The sequence below is a fragment of the Sycon ciliatum genome, chromosome 10, assembly GCF_964019385.1.
Source record: "Sycon ciliatum chromosome 10, ocSycCili1.1, whole genome shotgun sequence".
In the NCBI taxonomy this organism is placed as follows: Eukaryota; Metazoa; Porifera; class Calcarea; order Leucosolenida; family Sycettidae; genus Sycon; species Sycon ciliatum.
In genome coordinates, this window is record NC_088652.1 from 167,903 (window position 1) to 192,388 (window position 24,486).

General features: G+C 47.7%; 3 protein-coding genes across 3 annotated transcripts in view; 2 read left to right on the top strand and 1 right to left on the bottom strand.

The window, feature by feature from the left end:
- The window catches only part of LOC135825613 (uncharacterized), a 30,921-nt gene extending 18,132 nt beyond the window's left edge, over positions 1-12,789 (top strand). Inside the window, exons 8-12 of the mRNA XM_065338219.1 lie at positions 211-244; positions 1,329-1,495; positions 5,208-5,345; positions 5,641-5,798; positions 11,081-12,789. Coding sequence (XP_065194291.1) covers positions 211-244; positions 1,329-1,495; positions 5,208-5,345; positions 5,641-5,798; positions 11,081-11,812 — 1,229 coding nt within the window. The 3' untranslated portion in view covers positions 11,813-12,789. The remainder of the gene's footprint in view (positions 1-210; positions 245-1,328; positions 1,496-5,207; positions 5,346-5,640; positions 5,799-11,080) is intronic.
- A 3,341-nt stretch (positions 12,790-16,130) lies between these two features.
- Positions 16,131-17,783, top strand: LOC135826180 (uncharacterized). The gene has a single exon (XM_065338811.1). It carries the CDS (start codon positions 16,131-16,133, stop codon positions 17,781-17,783), a length of 1,653 nt encoding a protein of 550 aa, XP_065194883.1.
- Positions 17,784-18,407: 624 nt separating this feature from the next.
- Positions 18,408-21,165, bottom strand: LOC135826423 (uncharacterized). Its single transcript, XM_065339033.1, has 2 exons — positions 20,916-21,165; positions 18,408-20,685 (listed from the first exon to the last, which is right to left on the bottom strand). Exons 1-2 carry the CDS (start codon positions 21,086-21,088, stop codon positions 18,669-18,671), a joined length of 2,190 nt encoding a protein of 729 aa, XP_065195105.1. The 5' UTR covers positions 21,089-21,165; the 3' UTR covers positions 18,408-18,668.
- Between the last annotated feature and the right edge of the window lie 3,321 nt (positions 21,166-24,486).

Consider the following 24,486-nt stretch of genomic DNA (forward strand, 5'->3'; position numbering starts at 1 on the left):
TTCTTGGGGTTTATGTACTCTTGATGCATGCCTACATGCATGTGTGTGTGCGTACCCTAACTCTAACCCTATCCCTCACCCTACATGCATGTGTGTGTGCGTACCCTAACTCTAACCCTATCCCTCACCCTACATGCATGTGTGCGTACCCTAACCCTATCCCTACATGCATGTGTGCGTGTGTGTTGGCCAATTCTCTTTTTACTGCAGTTCGACAGAAAAGTCGCGGCAGGGCCCGATCTGTGTGAGTTGTTGCTAAACATGTAGTACATCAGGTCTATGACTGTATGTATGGACTGGGATGGACAGCCAAGGATTAACTTATACCAAAGAAAAATGCAGAGCTATAATGTCCACTAGCACCACCAGTTACTAAACAATCAGCTCATGAGATAACATTGCACTACACTGATCAATGTTATCACATGAGCTGATTGTTTAGTAACTGGTGGTGCTAGTGGACATTATAGCTCTGTATTTTTCTTTTGTATAGACTATAATTATGTATAGGTGTATTTTTTAACTATACTGTCGTGGACATGGAAATCCGGTCGCACGTCTAGCGGCTCCAGGGCACTGCCCATGCAGCCGTAGGTAAGCAGTACACACATGCATTTATGTGCTGCAGCGCGCTGGTGGCATCAGATCAACATGATTGTGCAATGCATGCAACGTTCCTCTCCCAGGGAGACCCACGTCACCAGTTTTGGCAGTGAGCAAGTACAAGTGTGTGTGTGTGTGTGTGTGTGCGCACGTGCGTGTGTATGTGCGCACGTGCGTGTGTGTGTCCGTGCGTGCGTGCGTGTGCGTGTGTGTGTGTGACTGCTTCTGGCTAGATTAAGTAGTGTGTAATCATGGTGCTAGTGAAGCCTATATCAGATCCACTCTGGTTTAGCCACCCACACTAGTAGCAAGTATTACCTTCATTGGGGGCTGGGGTATCTGCAGTTGGATCCCGGGACGGATACCCTGATGCCGTCAATCCTTTTCCTGCACCTGGGCCTCACCCAATCACTGAGGTGTGGTGAGCCCATAAGTGAGATCATTTTCAAGTCCACCCAGAGTTTTGGGGATTTCAGGAGGTGTCGGCCACCGGGCGGTTCAATAGCCAATTGAGTCATCTTTCCGAGATTCCTTTTGAGTCTCTCTCCCCTCTCCCGGGGAGACCCACGTGACCAGTTTTGGAAGTGAACAACAAGTACAAGTGTGTGTGTGTGTGTGCGTGTGTGTGTGTGTGTGTGTGTGTGTGTGTGTGTGTGTGCGTGTGTGTGTGTGTGTGTGTGTGTGTGTGTATGTGTGTGTGTTTGCATGAATGTACATATGCATAGGTCTCCGACTGCAACTGAAGATCCTGAGTTGTCGCAAAGATCTCACCTTGGTCCATCCCAGCTCTCAGGCCGGATACACATGCCAACAAGAAGCTTAGTTGCTGCAACGTACACATGGAAGATACTGATGAATGATCGGAGTGTTGACAAACTAAAACTATGGAGAGGTATCAATAGCGTTGTGTGCGTGCATGTGTGTGCGTGTGTGTGCGTGCGTGCGTGCGTGTGTGCATGTGTGTGTGTGTGTGTGTGTGTGTGTGTGTGTGTGTGTGTGTGTGTGTGTGTGTGTGTGTGTGTGTGTGTGTGTGTGTGTGTGTGTGCGTGCGCTCGCGTGTGTCTGACATTGAATATTGTGAGGGGAGAGACGGACAAGGACGGAGAGGGACACGGAGGAAGAGACATAGGTAGGGAGAGACAGGGATCAAGTAGGCAGTCGGGTTGCTTAGGGTTGGTTAGGGCTGAACTCTAAAATCACGAAAACAAAACCAAAAAAACTGACAACAGTCAAAGTCACTTACACATTTGTAGATCTACGTGTACATGCATCAGGGATGAATTTATCCGGTATCGCATCGCAGTTTGCAATGCAAAAATCGATCTACTGCTACTCAAAAGTCACCATGATTCGCAGAAAACTGCGATACATACAGACTATCCTGCGCTGTCAAGTAGCATGCATACAGTGCAGTGTATTTGGTGCAGGCACTCTCAATCTGCGTGCACATGTACCGTAAAATCCCGCCAGAGCGCCCCTACCTCCTCGACGCTTCAGGTGGGGAGGGGCGGATGGGCGAGTCCTACTTGCCGCATTCAGTGCTACATGAAAAAGTACTCACCCTACGAAAACTGTACGTGCATCTCGTACACCGACCAAAGGTCAAGAGCCAGGGGTCGGACAGACCCGACAAAACGCAGGGTTTGTGCGATCCCTGGTCAGTAGGGTGGGCACTGTTGCGTACATTTCCAACGGGGTCGAGCACGCGTCTGCAGTTCAGTACGGCATCACAGACTGCGACAGAGTCATACGAGGATACAATCAATCACGTCCCTGACAAGAAGTCAGGGAGGGGCGGATGGGAGAGACGGGGCGCTCTGGCGGGATTTTACGGTATGACTCAGTCATTTTTTTGCAAACGGGCTTTCAGCATCACTCTCAAGAAGGACAATGTGGTAAAGACCCAACCTTTTAAAAGAAAAATGCTAATCAAAATCAAAGACTGCTACACAATTGTGATTTTGTATAGCAGAAACTGCTATGCGAAAATATGACAATAAATTCATCCCTGATGCATTGTAAAAAGCCAGTCTCAGTGCTAAAGCCAGGCTCAGTTATAAAGCCAGGCTCAGTTATAAAGCCAGGCTCAGTGCTAAAGCCAGGCTCAGTTATAAAGCCAGGCTCAGTGCTAAAGCCAGGCTCAGTTATAAAGCCAGGCTCAGTTCTAAAGCCAGGCTCAGTTATAAAGCCAGGCTCAGTTATAAAGCCAGGCTCAGTGCTAAAGCCAGGCTCAGTTATAAAGCCAGGCTCAGTTATAAAGCCAGGCTCAGTTATAAAGCCAGGCTCAGTTATAAATCCAGGCTCAGTTATAAATCCAGGCTCAGTTATAAATCCAGGCTCAGTTATAAAGCCAGGCTCAGTTATAAAGCCAGGCTCAGTTATAAAGCCAGGCTCAGTTATAAAGCCAGGCTCAGTTATAAAGCCAGGCTCAGTTATAAAGCCAGGCTCAGTTATAAAGCCAGGCTCAGTTATAAAGCCAGGCTCAGTTATAAAGCCAGGCTCAGTTATAAAGCCAGGCTCAGTGCTAAAGCCAGGCTCAGTGCTAAAGCCAGGCTCAGTTATAAAGCCAGGCTCAGTTATAAAGCCAGGCTCAGTGCTAAGGCTGTACTCACACTACTTGAAAAACCGCATACAAGTGACTTACGTGTGAATGTTGCCATGGTGACGGTTGCGAAAATGAAAAAAAGCCCTTGAAAGCCGCTTGAAAGGTTTCAGCGGAAACGGAACCCTCTTCTACGAGGTTTTTTGCTTTCAAGCCGTTTGGAAAGCTGTGTGATCGTGAGGTCAGGAGGCCGGCGTACTATTGTACGTTGAAAGGCTCCAGAATATTTTTCATGCTTTGTTTCCTCGTGGTCGTACTGCTCCTGTACATATACTTGTAGTTTCCTTTTTTTTCCTGTCATTTCTGAATTCTGTGGTGTTTTTCCGAGTATTTTCCGTCTTCTTTCTTCCAGTAGCTTCCCGTTGTTTTGATTGCCGTTTCTGTCGCATTTCTTTTGTACCATTGCTTTTGTACCGGCATCATGCCTCGCGTAGTGTTTTCTGACGACTTGGAGAAGAAGCTCATCGAGCTGTGGAGAGAAACCTCTTCATCCTTCGACGTCGACGATGTGCTACTTCTTCGCGAGGCATGGCGAATGAACTCCACGATCCAAGCAAGATATAACTGTTTCTATTTTTCTCATGAACTGAAAATTTCAAATAAGTTGATCGAGCGCAAAAAAATTGAAGGAACGCAGCCTCGGGATTTGCAAAACTACCGTCATGACAATCATGTTTCTCCATGGTAATTTGCTGACAAAAATGTTTCAAGTCGTCACTGGAGTCCAGTGTGCTTGGAAAGGCTTTTTCAAGTACTTTTGTCTAGTTTTGAACGCGACATTCGCGTCAAACTTTCAAGTAGTGTGAGTACAGCCTAAAGCCAGGCTCAGTTATAAAGCCAGGCTCAGTTATAAAGCCAGGCTCAGTTATAAAGCCAGGCTCAGTTATAAAGCCAGGCTCAGTTATAAAGCCAGGCTCAGTTATAAAGCCAGGCTCAGTTATAAAGCCAGGCTCAGTTATAAAGCCAGGCTCAGTTATAAAGCCAGGCTCAGTTATAAAGCCAGGCTCAGTTATAAAGCCAGGCTCAGTTATAAAGCCAGGCTCAGTTATAAAGCCAGGCTCAGTGCTAAAGCCAGGCTCAGTGCTAAAGCCAGGCTCAGTTTTAAAGCCAGGCTCAGTTATAAAGCCAGGCTCAGTGCTAAAGCCAGGCTCAGTGCTAAAGCCAGGCTCAGTTTTAAAGCCAGGCTCAGTTTTAAAGCCAGGCTCAGTTATAAAGCCAGGCTCAGTGCTAAAGCCAGGCAGGCTCAGTTCATGGCTTTATAACTGAGATAACATTCTAAATATGTTTTGTAAAATGAAGCAAATAAATTTGATCTCGTGTATTGAGCCAAAGTAAGGACAACATGTTACGAGTTTGGCTAACTGTCCACCAACGTAACAACCTGATCATATTATAGTCAGCGAGTACGACAAAAAGTCACAACACTGACAAGGAGTACTGAGACATACGACGACTGACGCAATAAGTACTAAATTTACATAATTTCCAGCACAGCAGAAAGGGCAAGAAGCAGATTTAGAAAGTTTCCTCGGAGACAAAAAGAGAACCCAGCTATATGACTTAGTAGTAGTGCAAACTTCAGGCTCTTCAACAACATTGTGAAATGGGTTTTATAAGGAAACGTCCGTGCTTTCTTTCTCTGTTTTTCACCTGAAGAGAAGGTATGAACGTTTACTTATGAAAACCATTTCACAATGTTGTTGAAGATCCCGAAGTTTGACTTTAGTTACATCGTTTAAATGGTTTACAGTTCTCCACTCTCTGGTTTACAGTTCCGTACGAGCACTACTTGGAAGTGCTGTGCGGGCAGGAAATACTGGGACTGCACGTTTGGAACGGTGGGAGAAGAATGTTCTGGCACGTTACTTCTTTAGTGGATCTAACACCAGTTCCCATTCCAGCCAGCGGTCCAGTCTATCGTCGTGTTTGGATTAGTGAAGGCCGGATAGCCAACTCCAGACTGTACCATGTATGTGCATGTGTGTGCATGTCTTACTTGCAGGATTGGATGCGATCGGCTTTCTAGAACTCTCAATCAAACTAGTTGGTCATCGGCATCATGACAACGGCATTGAAGTCACGGTCCTGAAAGGCTATGACTTTAAGTGCTGGTCCCGGCTCCGGAAAAAGCCAAATTTCTGTGAGTTCCAACCACCCCTAGAAACTGTGTTTGCGTGTATGTATGTGTATGTGTATGTGTATGTGCTTGCGTTTGTGTGTGTATGTGTGTGTATATGTATGGATGTGTGTGCTTGTGCGTGTGTTTGTGTGTATGTATGTGTGGCTCTCCGTGAGAAGATCCACATTATCAGTTTCTGCCAGTTAGCATGTCCAAGTGTGTATGTGTGCACGTGTGTGCGTGTGTGTGTGCGCGTGCACGTGTGTGTGTGTGTGTGTGTGTGTGTGTGTGTACATGTGCACATGTTGATGCACAGCTATCTACGTCAAGTGTTTCGTGACGTTTGAACACAATGAGCGCAAAGCTGACAAGATGAAAACACAGCGAGCTGAGCCGCGTCGTGAGCCTGTGTTTGGATCAGTGCTCGCATCACCTCTAGTGCCGCGCTATATTGATGATATGCGATTGCTCAAGGTACGCTCACTAGTACAATAAGAAATATGTGATCATGTGACTGGTGCCATGGCAACGCATGTTGTGTATGTAGCAAGAATGAGCGCAACGGGGTGTGTGATCCCCGGTAGCCTAGTCCATTAGGGGCTGGTCACATTGAGGGAACAATCCTCAGATTATAAACCGGGAATAATTTTTCTACTTTTCATCACGGCCACACTGGATACACACAATGAAAAAAATCTCACCACGCGAGCTTTTTTTTCACCATTCGCTTTTAACAGTCTGTCAGCCGCGCTCCTGGGCCAGCGCTGCATCAGCACAGCCTCTAGAGTACCACTCCACTTCATAACGCACTAAAAAAAACAAGGAAACTCAAAGAAATCCAGTGGAAGCCGCGGATGATTATAATCTTCGGCGGAAAAGCGGGGCCTCGAGCTGATTTTCATGGAGTGGATTACATCTCTCAAATCTCCTGCTCAGCGGCAAATATCCATGGTAACCACGGATTTTTTTAATTTTCCTCCGTGTGACACTGTCCCAGATAGACAGGGGTGCTAGGTTTGAATCGCGCTCGTGGATCCTTCTTTTTCACCATCTACACAATCATGCGGGTGGTGTGTAGAAGTATGATGTCTGTGTAGATCTGTGTGCTGTGTACAAGTATGATGTCTGTGTAGATCTGTGTGCTGTGTACAAGTATGATGTCTGTGTAGATCTGTGTGCTGTGTACAAGTATGATGTCTGTGTAGATCTGTGTGCTGTGTACAAGTATGATGTCTGTGTAGATCTGTGTGCTGTGTACAAGTATGATGTCTGTGTAGATCTGTGTGCTGTGTACAAGTATGATGTCTGTGTAGATCTGTGTGCTGTGTACAAGTATGATGTCTGTGTAGATCTGTGTGCTGTGTACAAGTATGATGTCTGTGTAGATCTGTGTGCTGTGTACAAGTATGATGTCTGTGTGGATCTGTGTGCTGTGTACAAGTATGATGTCTGTGTAGATCTGTGTGCTGTGTACAAGTATGATGTCTGTGTGGATCTGTGTGGTGTGTACAAGTATGATGTCTGTGTAGATCTGTGTGCTGTGTACAAGTATGATGTCTGTGTGGATCTGTGTGGTGTGTACAAGTATGATGTCTGTGTAGATCTGTGTGCTGTGTACAAGTATGATGTCTGTGTAGATCTGTGTGCTGTGTACAAGTATGATGTCTGTGTGGATCTGTGTGCTGTGTACAAGTATGATGTCTGTGTGGATCTGTGTGCTGTGTACAAGTATGATGTCTGTGTGGATCTGTGTGCTGTGTACAAGTATGATGTCTGTGTGGATCTGTGTGCTGTGTACAAGTATGATGTCTGTGTAGATCTGTGTGCTGTGTACAAGTATGATGTCTGTGTAGATCTGTGTGCTGTGTACAAGTATGATGTCTGTGTGGATCTGTGTGCTGTGTACAAGTATGATGTCTGTGTGGATCTGTGTGCTGTGTACAAGTATGATGTCTGTGTGGATCTGTGTGCTGTGTACAAGTATGATGTCTGTGTAGATCTGTGTGCTGTGTACAAGTATGATGTCTGTGTAGATCTGTGTGCTGTGTACAAGTATGATGTCTGTGTGGATCTGTGTGGTGTGTACAAGTATGATGTCTGTGTAGATCTGTGTGCTGTGTACAAGTATGATGTCTGTGTAGATCTGTGTGCTGTGTACAAGTATGATGTCTGTGTGGATCTGTGTGCTGTGTACAAGTATGATGTCTGTGTGGATCTGTGTGCTGTGTACAAGTATGATGTCTGTGTAGATCTGTGTGCTGTGTACAAGTATGATGTCTGTGTAGATCTGTGTGCTGTGTACAAGTATGATGTCTGTGTAGATCTGTGTGCTGTGTACAAGTATGATGTCTGTGTAGATCTGTGTGATGTGTACAAGTATGATGTCTGTGTGGATCTGTGTGCTGTGTACAAGTATGATGTCTGTGTAGATCTGTGTGGTGTGTACAAGTATGATGTCTGTGTAGATCTGTGTGCTGTGTACAAGTATGATGTCTGTGTAGATCTGTGTGCTGTGTACAAGTATGATGTCTGTGTAGATCTGTGTGCTGTGTACAAGTATGATGTCTGTGTGGATCTGTGTGCTGTGTACAAGTATGATGTCTGTGTAGATCTGTGTGCTGTGTACAAGTATGATGTCTGTGTGGATCTGTGTGGTGTGTACAAGTATGATGTCTGTGTAGATCTGTGTGCTGTGTACAAGTATGATGTCTGTGTAGATCTGTGTGCTGTGTACAAGTATGATGTCTGTGTGGATCTGTGTGCTGTGTACAAGTATGATGTCTGTGTGGATCTGTGTGCTGTGTACAAGTATGATGTCTGTGTGGATCTGTGTGCTGTGTACAAGTATGATGTCTGTGTGGATCTGTGTGCTGTGTACAAGTATGATGTCTGTGTAGATCTGTGTGCTGTGTACAAGTATGATGTCTGTGTAGATCTGTGTGCTGTGTACAAGTATGATGTCTGTGTGGATCTGTGTGCTGTGTACAAGTATGATGTCTGTGTAGATCTGTGTGCTGTGTACAAGTATGATGTCTGTGTAGATCTGTGTGCTGTGTACAAGTATGATGTCTGTGTGGATCTGTGTGCTGTGTACAAGTATGATGTCTGTGTGGATCTGTGTGCTGTGTACAAGTATGATGTCTGTGTGGATCTGTGTGCTGTGTACAAGTATGATGTCTGTGTAGATCTGTGTGCTGTGTACAAGTATGATGTCTGTGTAGATCTGTGTGCTGTGTACAAGTATGATGTCTGTGTAGATCTGTGTGCTGTGTACAAGTATGATGTCTGTGTGGATCTGTGTGGTGTGTACAAGTATGATGTCTGTGTAGATCTGTGTGCTGTGTACAAGTATGATGTCTGTGTAGATCTGTGTGCTGTGTACAAGTATGATGTCTGTGTGGATCTGTGTGCTGTGTACAAGTATGATGTCTGTGTGGATCTGTGTGCTGTGTACAAGTATGATGTCTGTGTAGATCTGTGTGCTGTGTACAAGTATGATGTCTGTGTAGATCTGTGTGCTGTGTACAAGTATGATGTCTGTGTAGATCTGTGTGCTGTGTACAAGTATGATGTCTGTGTAGATCTGTGTGATGTGTACAAGTATGATGTCTGTGTGGATCTGTGTGCTGTGTACAAGTATGATGTCTGTGTAGATCTGTGTGGTGTGTACAAGTATGATGTCTGTGTAGATCTGTGTGCTGTGTACAAGTATGATGTCTGTGTAGATCTGTGTGCTGTGTACAAGTATGATGTCTGTGTAGATCTGTGTGCTGTGTACAAGTATGATGTCTGTGTGGATCTGTGTGCTGTGTACAAGTATGATGGCTGTGTAGATCTGTGTGCTGTGTACAAGTATGATGTCTGTGTAGATCTGTGTGCTGTGTACAAGTATGATGTCTGTGTGGATCTGTGTGCTGTGTACAAGTATGATGTCTGTGTAGATCTGTGTGCTGTGTACAAGTATGATGTCTGTGTAGATCTGTGTGCTGTGTACAAGTATGATGTCTGTGTGGATCTGTGTGCTGTGTACAAGTATGATGTCTGTGTAGATCTGTGTGCTGTGTACAAGTATGATGTCTGTGTGGATCTGTGTGCTGTGTACAAGTATGATGTCTGTGTAGATCTGTGTGCTGTGTACAAGTATGATGTCTGTGTAGATCTGTGTGCTGTGTACAAGTATGATGTCTGTGTAGATCTGTGTGCTGTGTACAAGTATGATGTCTGTGTAGATCTGTGTAGATCTGTGTAGATCTGTGTGGATGTATGATGTCTGTGTGGATCTGCGTGGATCGATAAAACGTACTAAGCCGCGCACAGTACACAAACAGTTCATGGAAACTGAGCCAGAGATCCGTATACAGGTAGACTCTTAATTCGAACCTCAAATTGTCAGGCTCCAACTTCGAATTATCAGGAACCTCTAATTATCCAAATGCAGTCCAATGCACTGATATGTATGTCAAAATGCTCAAATTTGCGTGCTGATTATTTTCGCACATTTTATTCGCATCAACGAAACATAGGCCACTTTATAAAAACAGTGGATCGACACAAAGTTATGTTGACATAATATCTTGATCTTCTAGTGAAGAAGTTGTCTGGCACTGAAGCTGTCCTGAAACAATTTCAAGTGAAAGAACAGTGCCGCCTAATCCGCGTCATGAAAGGCCGTTGGACAGCAGCACGTCGTTCTGAGGAACGGAAGTGGAGCATAGGCATAGACGAATTTTACGACTTCCAGTCAAGAGTGTTGTTGTTGGCAAACATCTCTGCGCGCGAGCTGGCACGGCATGAAAGGCCATTGAGATCCGCGAACGGAGTCAGCCACCTGGAATAAGTCGTCTTCAATCAAATCTTTGCACTTTGCCTCGCACGGGCTTGAATCAAATTGCGAGGGAAGGTTGGTTTCATGAACGCTACTGATGATCCTGGAGCGGACCAGGAATGGATTTTTGAGCTACTCTTGGCTAGAGAAGGACGAAAGAATGAGCTTCGAATTACAATTATAGCAACTCCATCTCACTTCAAAATAAGCGTTCGAAGGACATAGTCACTATACTGTAAACTGCTCTTCTGCACGAAGACTGAGTTTGAATTATCCAACCGGGGCATGTTTCGTACATCGAATTACGCATTCGAATTCGACTTGAAGTGACTTGGAGGAGAACGGTACGACGAAAAAGTTCAAATTACACGGAATGTTGTTCGAATTATACCATATTTGAATTAGAGGCAGTCTACCTGTACTGAAATTGAATTTGAACACAGATTGTGTGAACACAAATAATTGACCGATCTCCCAAATGTGTCAATTTGCATTTGAAATGTATGTGCATGCATGGACTTCTTTGCTTATACCAGTGACAGGGCTACTGGAACGTGTTGTGTGTGTGTGTGGGGGGGGGGTGTATGTGTGGGTGTGGGGGGGGGGGGGGGGAGGGGGGGCGTGCGTGCGTGCATGTATGCTGACACGTGCGTGTGTGTGTGCAAGTGTGTGTGCCAATGTGTGTGCAAGTGTGTGTACATGTGTGCAAGTGTTTGTGCCAATGCGTGTGCAAGTGTGTGTGCAAGTGTGTGTACATGTGTGCAAGTGTGTGTGCCAATGCGTGTGCAAGTGTGTGTGTGTACATGTACATTGTATATGTGTGTGCATGTGTACATTGTATATGTGTGCATGTGTATTTGTTTCAGTATTGCCTCACCATCTAATTAAATGTATTTTTCTTTGTGTATGTGTACATGATGTGTGTTTGTAGGTACAGATTTGGGAGTATTCAGGTCGGTTTCACCGTCGTCTGCCAGTCGGCCATGCCACAATCGATCTTGTGCGACTTCGCTTGGACAACACTCTCATTGGTTCTTATCCAATGTTTGTACCACCTCCAGAGTCACTGGACGCATCATCTGTTGTCGGCGAGGATGCCCAGTTTGATCGCTCTCTGTCTTTTATGCGTCCAGAGTTTGTACGCTCCCTGTATGAAGCAATGACGCCTGTGCCTGATGCCGATGACACGATGTTTTCTGGCAATAGTATTGACGGAATGCTGGACGATAGCCTGTTCAAGACTACCGATGGTCATGGCGGCTCTGCTGGCGGCGTGGGAATGTTGGGTGTTGCGGTGTTGCCTGCTCATGTTCGCCATAACACCGCTGACACCACGCATGGTTCAATGGTTGTAGAGTGGAACAGCAGTGGGGAGGAGAGAGATGATGTACAAGAAGAGAATGATGTCATCAAGGAGCTGGATGATGTCATTGCTTCTGCTGATGCATCTTCAACTGCAGAGCCCATTCAGTATGGCAAAGACTACTACCCAGAACTCAAGGCTGTTACTGCTGGTGCTGATGCTGACAAAGTTATCAAAGAGAAAGATAATGTTGATGAGTACGACGGCGATGATGATGATGATGATGACGATGGTGATGATGTGGATTTGAACTGGCATTCTCTATATGCCTATCACCCGAGTGGTGCGTTTACACTATGAACTGTGTGAACATTCGGTCCATAGGGCCAGTGTGCCTGTGTGCCAGTGTGCTAGTATGTATGTGTGCCAGTGTGTGTCTGTGTGCCTGTGTGCCTGTGTGCCTGTGTGTCTGTGTACCAGTATGGCTGTGTGTATGTGTGTCTGTGTGCCTGTGTGCCTGTGTGGCTGTGTGGCTGTGTGGCTAAGACAAGCTAGCTGGGCAAACACAACACTGAATTATCCAAAGTGCCCGCATGCGGGTGGCTAGCGCATGTGGCTAGCGCAAGCTAACTGAGCCTGTACTCAATGCCGATGCGTCCGCCATTACCAGCTACTCTCTTCTGGTCCGCCATTACCAGCTGCTCTCTTCTGGTCCGCCATTACCAGCTGCTCTCTTCTAGTCCGCCATTACCAGCTGCTCTCTTCTGGTCCGCCATTACCAGCTGCTCCCTTCTGGTCCGCCATTACCAGCTGCTCTCTTCTGGTCCGCCATTACCAGCTACTCTCTTCTTGTCCGCCATTACCAGCTACTCTCTTCTTGTCCACCATTACCAGCTACTCTCTTCTGGTCAGCCATTACCGGCAGCTCTCTTCTTTGTGTCAGCCATTACTAGCAGCTCTCTTCTTTGTGTTAGTCATTACCAGCTAACCGTCAGGCTTTTCCGTACCAATCATTTACTAGTACTAGCTAACTGTCAGGCCTCATCATTTACTAGGTAACTGCCGCTCCGTATCTATCATTGCAGCTACTGTTGTAGTGTTGTATGTATGCCATGTGCACTGCATAGAGTTGAAATTACCGCCTTTTGCATGCTGTCTTGATCCATCCCTATTCCACCGTTGACTTTAGTCTGGAGACTCAGTATGCCTCCTACCTTTTTAGCTTCTGAACTCCACAGCATTTCCAGCAGCCGTATATTATTATAGCCATGGTGCTAAGCCTGCCAGTTGTTTATCCGATTGTGACGTGAACTGAATAATGTAACAAACAAACACAATTAGAGTCTCTATGTTGGCCTACTGCCACCACCGCCGCTTCTGCTGTTGCTGCTATCGCTGCTGTTGCTGCTATCGCTGCTGCTGCTGCTATCGCTGCTGCTGTTGCTGCTATAGGCTGCTGTTGCTGTTGCTGCTATAGGCTGCTGTTGCTGTTGCTATCGCTGCTGTTGCTGCTATCGCTGGTGTTGCTGCTATCGTTGTTGCTGCTATCGCTGCTGCTGTTGCTGCTGCTCAGCTGCTATCGCTGCTGCTGTTGCTGTTGTTGTTGCTGTTGCTGCTGCTGTTGCTGTTGTTGCTGTTGCTGCTATCGCTGCTGCTGTTGCTGTTGTTGCTGCTGCTGCTATCGCTGCTGCTGTTGTTGCTGCTGCTGTTGCTGCTGCTATCGCTGTTGCTGTTCTTGCTGCTTTCGCTGCTGCTGTTGCTGCTGGTGCTGTTGCTGTTCTTGCTGCTATCGCTGCTGTTGCTGCTGCTGCTATCGCTGCTGCTGTTGCTGCTGCTGCAATCGCTGCTGCTGCTATCGCTGCTGCTGCCATCGCTGCTGCTGCCATCGCGGCTGCTGTTGCTGCTGCTGCGGCTGCTATCGCTGCTGCTGCTGCTATCACTGCTGCTGTTGCCGCTGCCGCTGCTATTGCTGCTGCTGTTGCTGCTGCTGCCATCCCTGCTGCTGTTGCTGCGGTTGCTGCTGTTGCTGTCGCTGCTGCTGTTGCTGCTGCTGCTGTCGCTGCTGCTGCTATCGCTGCTGCTGTTGCTGCTGCTGCCATCGCTGCTGCTGTTGCTGCTGCTGCTGCTGTTCCTGCTGCTGCTGCTGCTGTTGCCGCCGCTGCTTCCATCGTTGCTGCTGTTGCTGCTCAGTGTTGCTGCTGCTGCTGCTGTTGCTGCTGCTGCTATCGCTGCTGCTGTTGCTGTTGCTGCTATAGGCTGCTGTTGCTGTTGCTATCGCTGCTGTTGCTGCTATCGCTGGTGTTGCTGCTATCGTTGTTGCTGCTATCGCTGCTGCTGTTGCTGCTGCTCAGCTGCTATCGCTGCTGCTGTTGCTGTTGTTGTTGCTGTTGCTGCTGCTGCTGTTGTTGCTGCTGTTGCTGTTGCTGTTGCTGCTATCGCTGCTGCTGTTGCTGTTGTTGCTGCTGCTGCTATCGCTGCTGCTGTTGTTGCTGCTGCTGTTGCTGCTGCTGCTATCGCTGTTGCTGTTTTTGCTGCTTTCGCTGCTGCTGTTGCTGCTGGTGCTGTTGCTGTTCTTGCTGCTATCGCTGCTGTTGCTGCTGCTGCTATCGCTGCTGCTGTTGCTGCTGCTGCAATCGCTGCTGCTGCTATCGCTGCTGCTGCCATCGCTGCTGCTGCCATCGCGGCTGCTGTTGCTGCTGCTGCTGCGGCTGCTATCGCTGCTGCTATCGCTGTTGCTGTTCTTGCTGCTTTCGCTGCTGCTGTTGCTGCTGGTGCTGTTGCTGTTCTTGCTGCTATCGCTGCTGTTGCTGCTGCTGCTATCGCTGCTGCTGTTGCTGCTGCTGCAATCGCTGCTGCTGCTATCGCTGCTGCTGCCATCGCTGCTGCTGCCATCGCGGCTGCTGTTGCTGCTGCTGCAGCTGCTATCGCTGCTGCTGCTGCTATCACTGCTGCTGTTGCCGCTGCTGCTGCTATTGCTGCTGCTGTTGCTGCTGCTGCCGTCCCTGCTGCTGTTGCTGCTGTTGCTGTCGCTGCTGCTGTTGCTGCTGCTGCTATCGCTGCTGCTGTTGCTGCTGCTGCTGCCATCGCTGCTGCTGTTGCTGCTGCTGCAGCTGTTCCTGCTGCTGCTGCTGCTATCGCTGCTGCTGTTGCCGCCGCTGCTTCCATCTTTGCTGCTGTTGCTGCTCAGTGTTGCTGCTGCTGCTGTTGCTGCTGCTGCTATCGCTGCTGCTGTTGCTGCGGCTATCGCTGCTGCTGCTATCGCTGTTGCTGTGCTGCTGCTGCCATCGCTGCTGCTTTTGCTGCTGCTGTTGCTGCTGTGCGGCTGCTACTGCTATCACTGCTGCTGTTGCTGCTGCTGCTGCCATCGCTGCTGCTTGTGCTGCTGCTGCTATCGCTACTGTTGTTGCTGCTGCCGCTACTGCTGCCGCTACTGCTGCCGCTTCTTCTTCTGCTGCTGCTGCTGCGGCTGCTCAGTGCTGCTTGTCATAGTGCACCTCTATGGCATCCCGCTGTTGACGGTCACTCGGACGGTGTATGCTTATTTCGTTCAGCACCCCTCACCCCCCCCCAACACACACACACACACACACATCCTGGCCGGGCATTTCTCCCGCTTTTGGTTTGTTCACTGCCGGGCTCAGTTGTCAGTTGGCACTTTCTTCTTGTTCTTCACTGAGCTGAAGTACACTCAAACGTCTCTTACTCCGGACGCCTCAGCTACGGGCACGTCTCTCTACCAGGCACCTTCAGTTCGAGTTCCTATGGCAAAAGTGCCTCGAATTGGAGGGGTTTGAACTTTTTTTCGTATGCACAAGTGCTTGTCTCTGCCAACCTGTGTAATCCACACATCATTTTTATCAATGGATTATTTTTGTAACTTCGGCCTGAACATGTGCAATACGTGCCAGGCTTCTTCAAACCTGAAACGATATGATCCGTCACAGTGGTAGATGAGTTATCCTGAGATACGGGCAAATCGGATAAGGGCAGTGCCCGGTCCCAAGGTACCCGGATAAGAGACGTCCGAGTGTATTCACAATAATCCTCAGTTTAGACTAGGATTTGGAAATGCATTCAAAACCCATCCCTTTTCCTGAAACCCTCCAGGCCAACCCTAGGTTAGTAACTTACCACGCCGCCGGTGCATGCAGTGCAGTCACTGCAGTGGCCACGGGCACGGGGTCTGTAGTCGAGTATGAACTGTGAACTATGATGACTTGTCGGGCCAGCTGAAAAAAACATGACACTGAGCTAGCTGTGCGCCGCCGGCCGGCATGTGCGGGCAAGGCTGTACGAGAGCTCGTACGACATTTTTCTTGTTCTTTCTCTTTCAGAATTTTTTTTGAAGCATACCTATCGCTAGCTGCGAGCTGCGCACGCGATCGTCTACGTGACCAGATGCGAAGTGCTTTGTGCTTTGTGGACAGTCGAGTCATGTCACCACCACTCAGCACCAGCTGCGCCTGCCATAAGCTCATTGCGTAATCCTATATTTGGGAGAGATGATGTAATCGCGTGCCGTGGCAAAGTGCCGAGTTGTGGGCAAAAGTCTTTGCCCGCAACCTCTTCCTTGCCAAAGAGTTTGTAAAAATTTATTTTGATTGTTTGGTGCAGTGCTTTTTTTCTTGTTCGTGTCTTTAGTTCAGTTTTGTACATTGTACATGTAGTACCGTATGTGATGGCGGCGACTGGGTTTGATCCCGATGGCAGCAGCGATTCTTCTCTGTCAGGAGACGATGGTGACAAGCCTAGAGTCACTGGTAGCTACTGTTGTGTTCCGTTGTGCAAATCTGAGTATGGAAAACCAAATTCACCAAAGTTCCATGACTTTCCAACCGATCGTGCTTTGAAGTCTGCTTGGCTACATGCCATTCGTCGTGATGAAGGGAAGCACTTCAAGGTGAAGCCGAAAACAACAAAAGTTTGCGGACTACACTTCCAAGAAAGTGACTATCGTGTTGTGAGTGATCGTGCTTTGAAACGAAGACAAAAGGAGGGAAAGGGTGGCAAGCCTCGACCGCGCTTGGTACCTGGAACAGTACCTACCGTCTTCTCGTTCCATAAATCAGCGACACAGGGCCCTTCGCGAAAACCACCAGCTAAGCGGGTGTTCTTGAAGCCGGTTACGTCAGACTCCAGTTCGAGTGACGAAGATGCTCAGGCAATGGTTGTGGATGACGGTGAGGGCAGCCACCAAGACGACTCAGTGGATGAGTTGGAGAGACTCAGGCAACAAGTAGCAGAATTGAACTTGAAAAATGAGAAGCTTGACTTAGAACTGCAGTCCGCTAAGTCGTCTCGGGATGTGAGTGTGGGTCTTTGCTCCAAACTGTGGAAAGAGCAAAAGACATTGGAAGAGGAGCTCAGGCAGACAAAGGAAAGCCTGGTCCTGCACAAATTTGACATCCGTAGGTTCTCTGAGAAGGCCCACATGGTGAAGCTCTACACCGGCTTCACGTCATTTGACATGTTTATGGCATGTTTTCGCTATCTGGAGTCAGACGCTGCTGAGATGCGAGCTTGGAAAGGATCGAGGACGAAGCTTGATGGTGAGCGACTCGGGAGAAAGAATGGTCCATTGCCTAAACTCAGCCTGGAGATGCAATTCTTCTTTGTATGTGTCAGGTTACGGCAAGGACTCGTGTTGGACGATCTGGCAGATCGATTCAAGGTGGACAGTTCAACCCTGTCAAGGTACTTCACGTCATGGGTGAATTTGATGTATGTGACCTTTAAAGAATTGCTGGTGTTCCCGTCTCGTCGGCGTATCGACAAAGACATGCCCAAATCTTTCAAGATATACTACCCCACTACTAGAGTCATTATTGACTGCACTGAGTTTTTCATCGAGCGGCCGTCCCGTCTGTCCACCAACAATGCAGCATTCTCCGCTTACAAAAATCACACCACGTGCAAGTCCCTCATTGGAATCACTCCTAACGGAACTATCAGCTTTGTCTCCACGTTGTATGAGGGGTCAATCTCGGACAGGGATATAGTCATTGACTCGGGCTTCATCTCACTGATGGACCATGGTGACTCAGTCATGGCGGACAAGGGCTTCAACATCCAAGACCTCCTTGCTCCATACGGTGTCCGGCTGAATATTCCACCATTTAACACCAAGGCACATCAAATGCTCCCCCAGGATGTTGTCGAAACGAAGTCCATCGCTGCTGTAAGAATTCATGTGGAAAGAGCCATCAACCGCATCAAGCAATATCGTCTTCTTGATGGTGTCATTGACAACAATTTATTTGATATTCTTGAGCAAGCTGTCTTCTCAGCGTGTGTTTTATGCAATTACCAACCCACATTGGTTGCTACCTGATATGGTCTCGATGTCAATACAATTTTCACACCTTCATTCATAAATCGCCCTGTCCTGTTGAACAATGTACATAATTATGTAAATAAGCGAACATTTTTATATTATCACAGACCTAAACGGTGGTGTTCCCAGAAACTGTATTATTTAGGTGCAGCTGTGCGCATTATTCTTTCTATTTGCTGCGTTGAGAGCGTTGTCATTACTCTGTTCTTTCTGGTTTTGGCACCACCCCACACCCTATTATTTGATCATTATTGTATTTCGTCACCTACGGTGTTCTAAGCTGCCATTCCTTTTACTAGTGCTTCCTATTGGCACATCCATTAAACCAGTCCCTTACCCAGCCAGTACTCAGACGCCTACAAATCGTGTTCAGTACTCCACGAGTACAGTGTATTAATTTTGATGATTGAATAGAAAAACAATCACTTTGAAAGAAGATTGTAAGTACTCCACGAGAACTAACAGTGTATTTTATGATTGAATGGAAAACAAGAACTTTGAAAGAAGATTGTGAGTTCTCGAATAGTACTATGGTGAAGTCTCTCTCTCTCTCCCTCCCTCTCTCTCTCTCTCTCTCTCTCTCTCTCTCTCTCTCTCTCTCTCTCTCTCTCTCTCTCTCTCTCTCTCTCTCTCTCCTCTCTCTCTCTCTCTCTCTCTCTCTCTCTCTCTCTCTCTCTCTCTCTCTCTCTCTCTCTCTCTCTCTCTGCTATTGGCCTGGTTGTGATGAAGCCGAGACCCAAGGTCGGCAGAGCATCCCAGACCACGCCACCACTCCCCTTATTCATGGCTCACACATGACGGGTTTACGTGGCTCTAGTAAAAAAAATAGTAACTAGGAAAAGAAAGTTCGAAAGAAGTCCAGTGTTGACATTAAGAACAACATCACATTAGAGCAGCATGAATGGCCGGAAGGTAATGCGAGAAATAAAATTTCTCCAGTCGGGGCAGAAACTCCTTCACAAGGGAATGATCAGCAGCGACAGTTTCCACAAACAGACCATCTGGAAACCATATGACAAAGTCGGCAGCCTCCACATCGCAAACATACATCTGCGTTTGAACTTGGTAGTAGTAGGTGTGCGTTCGCTTGAGGACCAAATTGCCATCAACATCCGTCAAGCATGAAGTCCGCCGTCCAGCAAACTCACGAAGCGACATACCATTCCGCATGGTGAAAGGACACTTGATCTCCACCACACGCTGCAGTTTGCCATTGACCATGACTAGACCATCAGGCGAAGCACTAAGCCATGGTTTGGTTGGATGGATGAAAAGGCCACAGGATTCGACGAGAACAGGAACATCCGAAGTCTGTGCACGTGTGATGTAGGCTTTGACAGCATCACATTCATGCGCTAAGCCATACTTCATAGCCGCTGTAGGATGCTGCGGTGGAGCCAATTTCCTGTTGATGATGGTGGAGAAATCATCACTTCGTCGGCTTGCAATACTCTTAACAAGTGTTGCAGTCACTCGTAGTCGCCGCTCGTTGTACCAGGAGAGGTTAGTTGACTGTCCCTTCGTCTCCCTTGCAATTTCAGCTGCACGGGCACTGGACACAGCAACACGGTGTTCATAAAAATCAGCAGGCGATTCCGGATTAATAGCGGCCATAGGCACAGGCGCCTCACAAGAAGACTCTGGTACACCCATCTGGCGCTCACTGTCTGACTCACTGCTGCTGCCCTCGTCACATTCCGAGTCATCTGGGCTTGGGACAGGAGAAGGTTCAAGTAGCTTTAGCCAACATGAGCTGCCATACATCTTGATCTTTCCCGATTTGTCCTCAGCCAGAGCCTTCTCCTCAACGCGCTCCAAGTCAGTACGCAGCCTGGCAACTGCCTCAGGATTGACGAATCTGCGGTTTGTAGGCCTGGGGTCATAAAACGGGATGCTCTTTTTCTTTTCTACAAGATCTCTGCCTGAATACGTGTCCTTCTTCAGGTGGACTTCCGTTACTCTGCTGGCCTTGACGCGTGCTGCTCGGGGCTGATTCCATTCCATCAGTTTCTCAGTACACGTTTTGGCTGCCTCTTCACGCAGGCCAAGCCTTACAAAGTCCTCCAATGCATATAATAGGCCCGCTATGTGGTTACAGGAACCAGCTAACCCAGCAGGGCATGTGCAATAGGCAGTGAGAACCGTAGGGACATGTGACACACCGCCAGCAGTGCAGCATATCCGAACGTTGTATTTCCTGTCCTTCCGGAAAGAGGGCAGGACGACGCAGCGGACAAAACAGAATTGTGGAAAGACAGGCAGTGAATTGAACTGGATCTTCTGGATGTGGCCTGACTTGAAGAACCTGAACCCTTTGTCTATTCCACGGAACGAGCTGTACTTGGCTGTGCCGGAATCACCAACCTCCTCGTCATCCTCCCCATCATCATCCTCCCATTCGTCATCAACTTCAGCAGCGAGAGCACTATCAGCAGCGGCAGCACTATCAGCAGCGACAGCACTATCAGCAGCGACGGCACTATCAGCAGCTACACCACTATCAGCAGCGACAGCACTATCAGCAGCGACAGCACTATCAGCAGCTACACCACTATCAGCAGCGACAGCACTATCAGCAGCGACAGCACTATCAGCAGAATCACTGGCATGTGAAGTAGCAGGAATAGCAGCAGTGTCGTCACCTCTTGCAATCTCGTGCCCACTGATGACTTCCTGGACCGTCCGCTCTGTGAAATGCACATACAGGGTTCGGAATGAGAATGATGGCAGCTGACTTAGATTATCCTTCCATCCCTCGGTGGGGAACGGGGGGACACTTCTTAGATTGGGGTGCACGACACCTGCGGACTTCAGACGCTCAGCTTTAGCAGCAATGTTTACACCACCATCAGGGTCAACAATTTCATGTGCCAAGCCACCACGTATGTAGTCTTCAACTCTGTTGAACACAAAGAACAACACCCAAACAACGAAATAAATTTCAAAATTGAAAACATTGACAACCGAAAAAGGAAAATAATGATTATGGGAGGATATGTGGGATAATTCCTAACTAAAGGCGAAGTGACGTAAAACCCAAACAATGTTACTTCCCGGTTCTACTCACTACATGTATTACCATACCGTCTTGCAATTAGGTCTAAAGAAAAATCCCAGCACAAATCTCACCTTTTCAGCAATTCAGGTTTCGTTCCCGATCGACGAGCATTACGGCAAGCTAGCCAACGCTTCAATTCTTTCACGGAAAGTTGACTTGCCAAGCGTTGAGAGCCATCAGGATTCCGACCTAACGATGCTCCAGGCACATCGTCCTCGGAGAGCTTCACAGCCTGCGCCTCCATCTCCGATAAACAAAATACTACGAAAAGTGTTCCTTGCAGAAGCAGCTGACACGGCCTAGATTTGCTTCTGCCCACAACTCGGCATTTTCCAGGCTGGTCGCGTACGCATGACATCATTACGCAATGGGCCTATGCCGCATGCGACTGTTTCAGTGTTTGACTTTGACTTGACTTGTCTCGAGGCTCTCGCAACTGCATTTTGGACTGGGCCACAAGTAAACTGATTGTGGCAGTACCAACGCTCACCAGTGATCATGGTGATGCCCTGATGGGCCTGATGCCAGTGATGGCTAGTTGTGGACCTTGTGACAGGAGCTATGCTGGTGCAGCATGCCATGAGTAGTATGATACCACCCGTGCCTTTCTCCTGTTGGTATTGAACTTGCTGGATTGACTCGTGCTATCTCCGTACGATCCTGTCAAACTTTCGAAAATTGAGTTCTGCAGATTTAGTTTTACATTATTATTGTGTGACGAATCAAGTCGGTTGTTTTCTGTTCCCCCTTGCTTTGAGAAAGCGGCGGAGAGAGAGAGAAAAAGAGCGCCCGGGAGGAAACACTAGGCTCATTGATCGTTTGGACTCTGTTGGCGACACGATGGGTGCGTGTTACAGCACAGCATCAAACTACACAGCCTGGTTGTGTGGGTATGGTGCGAAGCCATTGGATGGCCTCACATACACGGATATGAACGGAGATCCAATAAATATTGATGATTTTCTGTCGGATGATGAGCTACTTGGACTAGACGATAACGAGATATTATCCTCTCGCAAGCCCAGAGCTAGTAATAAACGGAATGTGCTTTCATGGCGTTTGCAACAACAAGTTTCAAGCCCTGAGAATAGTACAGATGTAGCTAGTCCGTATGGACACCGTCCTCTTATTGTTCATAACGATCACTTTGATCAGAGTCAGTTGAGTGATGGTATGGATACTGGTAGTGAAGCTGGATACTCACCCGAACATGCTGTCACTGACGGTGTTGCCTATGATGCTAGTAGTACTAGTAGTAGCAATGGTGGTGGTAGTGGTGACTGTGCTGTACAACCTGCTCGCACTCGTGGCTCGGCTCAGTGTGTTTCCAGTGGTGCGGCCAGTCGTTCACTACGTTCTACACCTGGTCAAGCACAATTGGCAGCAAGCCGTACAGCCGATGTCATGCTTGCTACGCATAGGGCTATGCGAACGCTGTACACACCGGATACAGCCACCACACACACCACGCATAGCAACAGCACCTCTACCGACGGCGCCACAACAGCGGCAGAGGATGCGGCTAATGATTACGTCATTGGCAACATTACACGACATCATCCCGCTGCGTCATCTATCCCGTTACGAAGTGGTGGCCGTCCACAACACGCTATGCCGGAGGATTCGCTATCACTCTCGTCATCGTCATCACTTATATCCAGGTCTGGCCATGGTTCCGCAGCAGCTGTACCATCACCACCTATTGGAAAAACACATGAGTTAACTTCCTGGATTGACAACCCTGATGAGCTACGGGCGATGAATTACGAATCCAGTTCTGCCAGCGTAGCACCGGAAGACTTTGAGGAATTTCTCAACTCGGTTGTAGCCAGATCTCTGACTGGTCAATATGACTATGCAGGAGCAGTGTCGCCAACGACAATGACGACGGCAGCAGCAGCGGCGACAGGCAACACTAGTAGCAGCAGTGACGTCAATGCCCTACCCGGTTCTGTGATTGGCACAGCAACGTCACTAGGCAACACTGAGGCTGCTTATTTCAGTGGTGATGTGAGCGATGCTGATGACTATGGTCTTGTTGTCGGTGAGAGTGGTCAGATTATGCCAGCAAACTACCAGCAGCAGCACCACCAGCATGACGTAAATCAACGGGCCGATTACTTGGCACGGCTTGTTGATGATACACACGTCGATGATACACACGGCTCGGATAGCAGCATAACTGATATTGCTGTGGCAACAGATTCATAGCGATGTGTGGCTACAGTCATAGCAAAGTCATAATATAGTAGGGCTTTTGAACCATTGTCGTATCTCGTAATCTGGTAGTCAAGAGCGAGAGGGACAATGCCATCCTCGTCGTGGCACCAATAATAGTCCAATAAGGCACTGGGCAATCTCTCGCTCTCTCTCTCTCTCTCTCTGTCTCTCTCTCTCTATCTCTCTTCTTGTCTCTCTCCCTCTCTCTCTCTCTCTCTCTCTCTCTCTCTCTCTCTCTCTCTCTCTCTCTCTCTCTCTCTCTCTCTCTCTTTCTCTCTCTGTCTGTCTCTCCCCTCTCTCCCCTCTCTCTCTCTCTCCCTCTCTCTCCCTCTCTCTCTCTTCTCTCTCTCTCTCTCTCTCTCTCTCTCTCTCTCTCTCTCTCTCTCTCTCTCTCTCTCTCTCTCTCTCTCTCTCTCTCTCTAAATATGGCATTATTTTATCGTGAAGGCTGTTTCATTATCCTTTCTTATTGTAATAAAAAGTTGGCTTGTTTTGACCATGATATCTTTATTTGCTCAAGCATGTGGTTCGTCAGATGGGATGCCGAATGGCAATTAAATATTGTTTTTCTTCAATTTTGTCCTCTTGTTCAGTTTGTAGGTGGTTGTTCTGTTTGTGTTTGTTCTGTTTGTCGTGTTTTGCTCTTTTCCTTCTTGCTCATTCCAATCACTGTCATTTTACGTTGCTCTGTATCGTCATGCCTTTGTTTTGTTGATCCGTTTTGTTTTCTATTTCCCTTTTACTCCCTCCCAGCTGTTTTTAAAATGTATTGCTATTTACGAATTGACCACCGTATCATCAACACACCCACTATTATTATAATTATTACTACTTCAAAGTAGTACAGCCGCTCATTTGTTCAAGAAGTGTTCATTTCTGGAAGTATTTTCACGAGTACAGCCTGACTGTCTCTCACCCACAGTGTTCCACCTGTTGTGAAGCGTTGTATTGATGTTGGCAGCCAGCTTGGCTGGATCTTGCCGCCCGTCTACGCTTTGGCTAAGGCATGTTCTATTGGTTGGATCTGGATCCAGATCAATCAGATCCACTCCATATGTACACGTTCGTTTCAACGAATCCGAATCCAGATCCAAAGGATTTGGATCTGATCAGCTCAACTCCGTGAGCAAGGTTGACCCGATTCACCAGATTCTTTTTTTTTTCAAAAATCGTACTCTGTTCGTGATACGTGTATGTGTACAGATGGCGGGAATGAAAGCAATGATGTGGAAATTGTTGCTTTCTCTCATGGAAACCCTAAGCGATCACTAAAATTCCAGATTCGGTCAAGGGCAGTGTTTGATTGGACCTTGGTGGATCCAGCCAATCGAACATTCCCTTATCAGGTTTAGTCATTCCAGGAATGCACCGGGTACTCCTGACTCCGCAGTGTGTGTAACTCCATTCCAGGAATGCACTGGG

What these genes read in the sequence shown, in the direction of transcription:
- LOC135826180 (XM_065338811.1), top strand. Translation starts at nt 16,131, where the DNA reads ATGGCGGCGACTGGGTTTGATCCCGATGGCAGCAGCGATTCTTCTCTG.
- LOC135826423 (XM_065339033.1), bottom strand. Translation starts at nt 21,088, where the DNA reads ATGGAGGCGCAGGCTGTGAAGCTCTCCGAGGACGATGTGCCTGGAGCA. An exon ending in AAACCTGAATTGCTGAAAAG is followed by an intron (nt 20,686 to 20,915) that starts GTGAGATTTGTG and finishes TGTGTTCAACAG; the next exon opens with AGTTGAAGACTACATACGTG.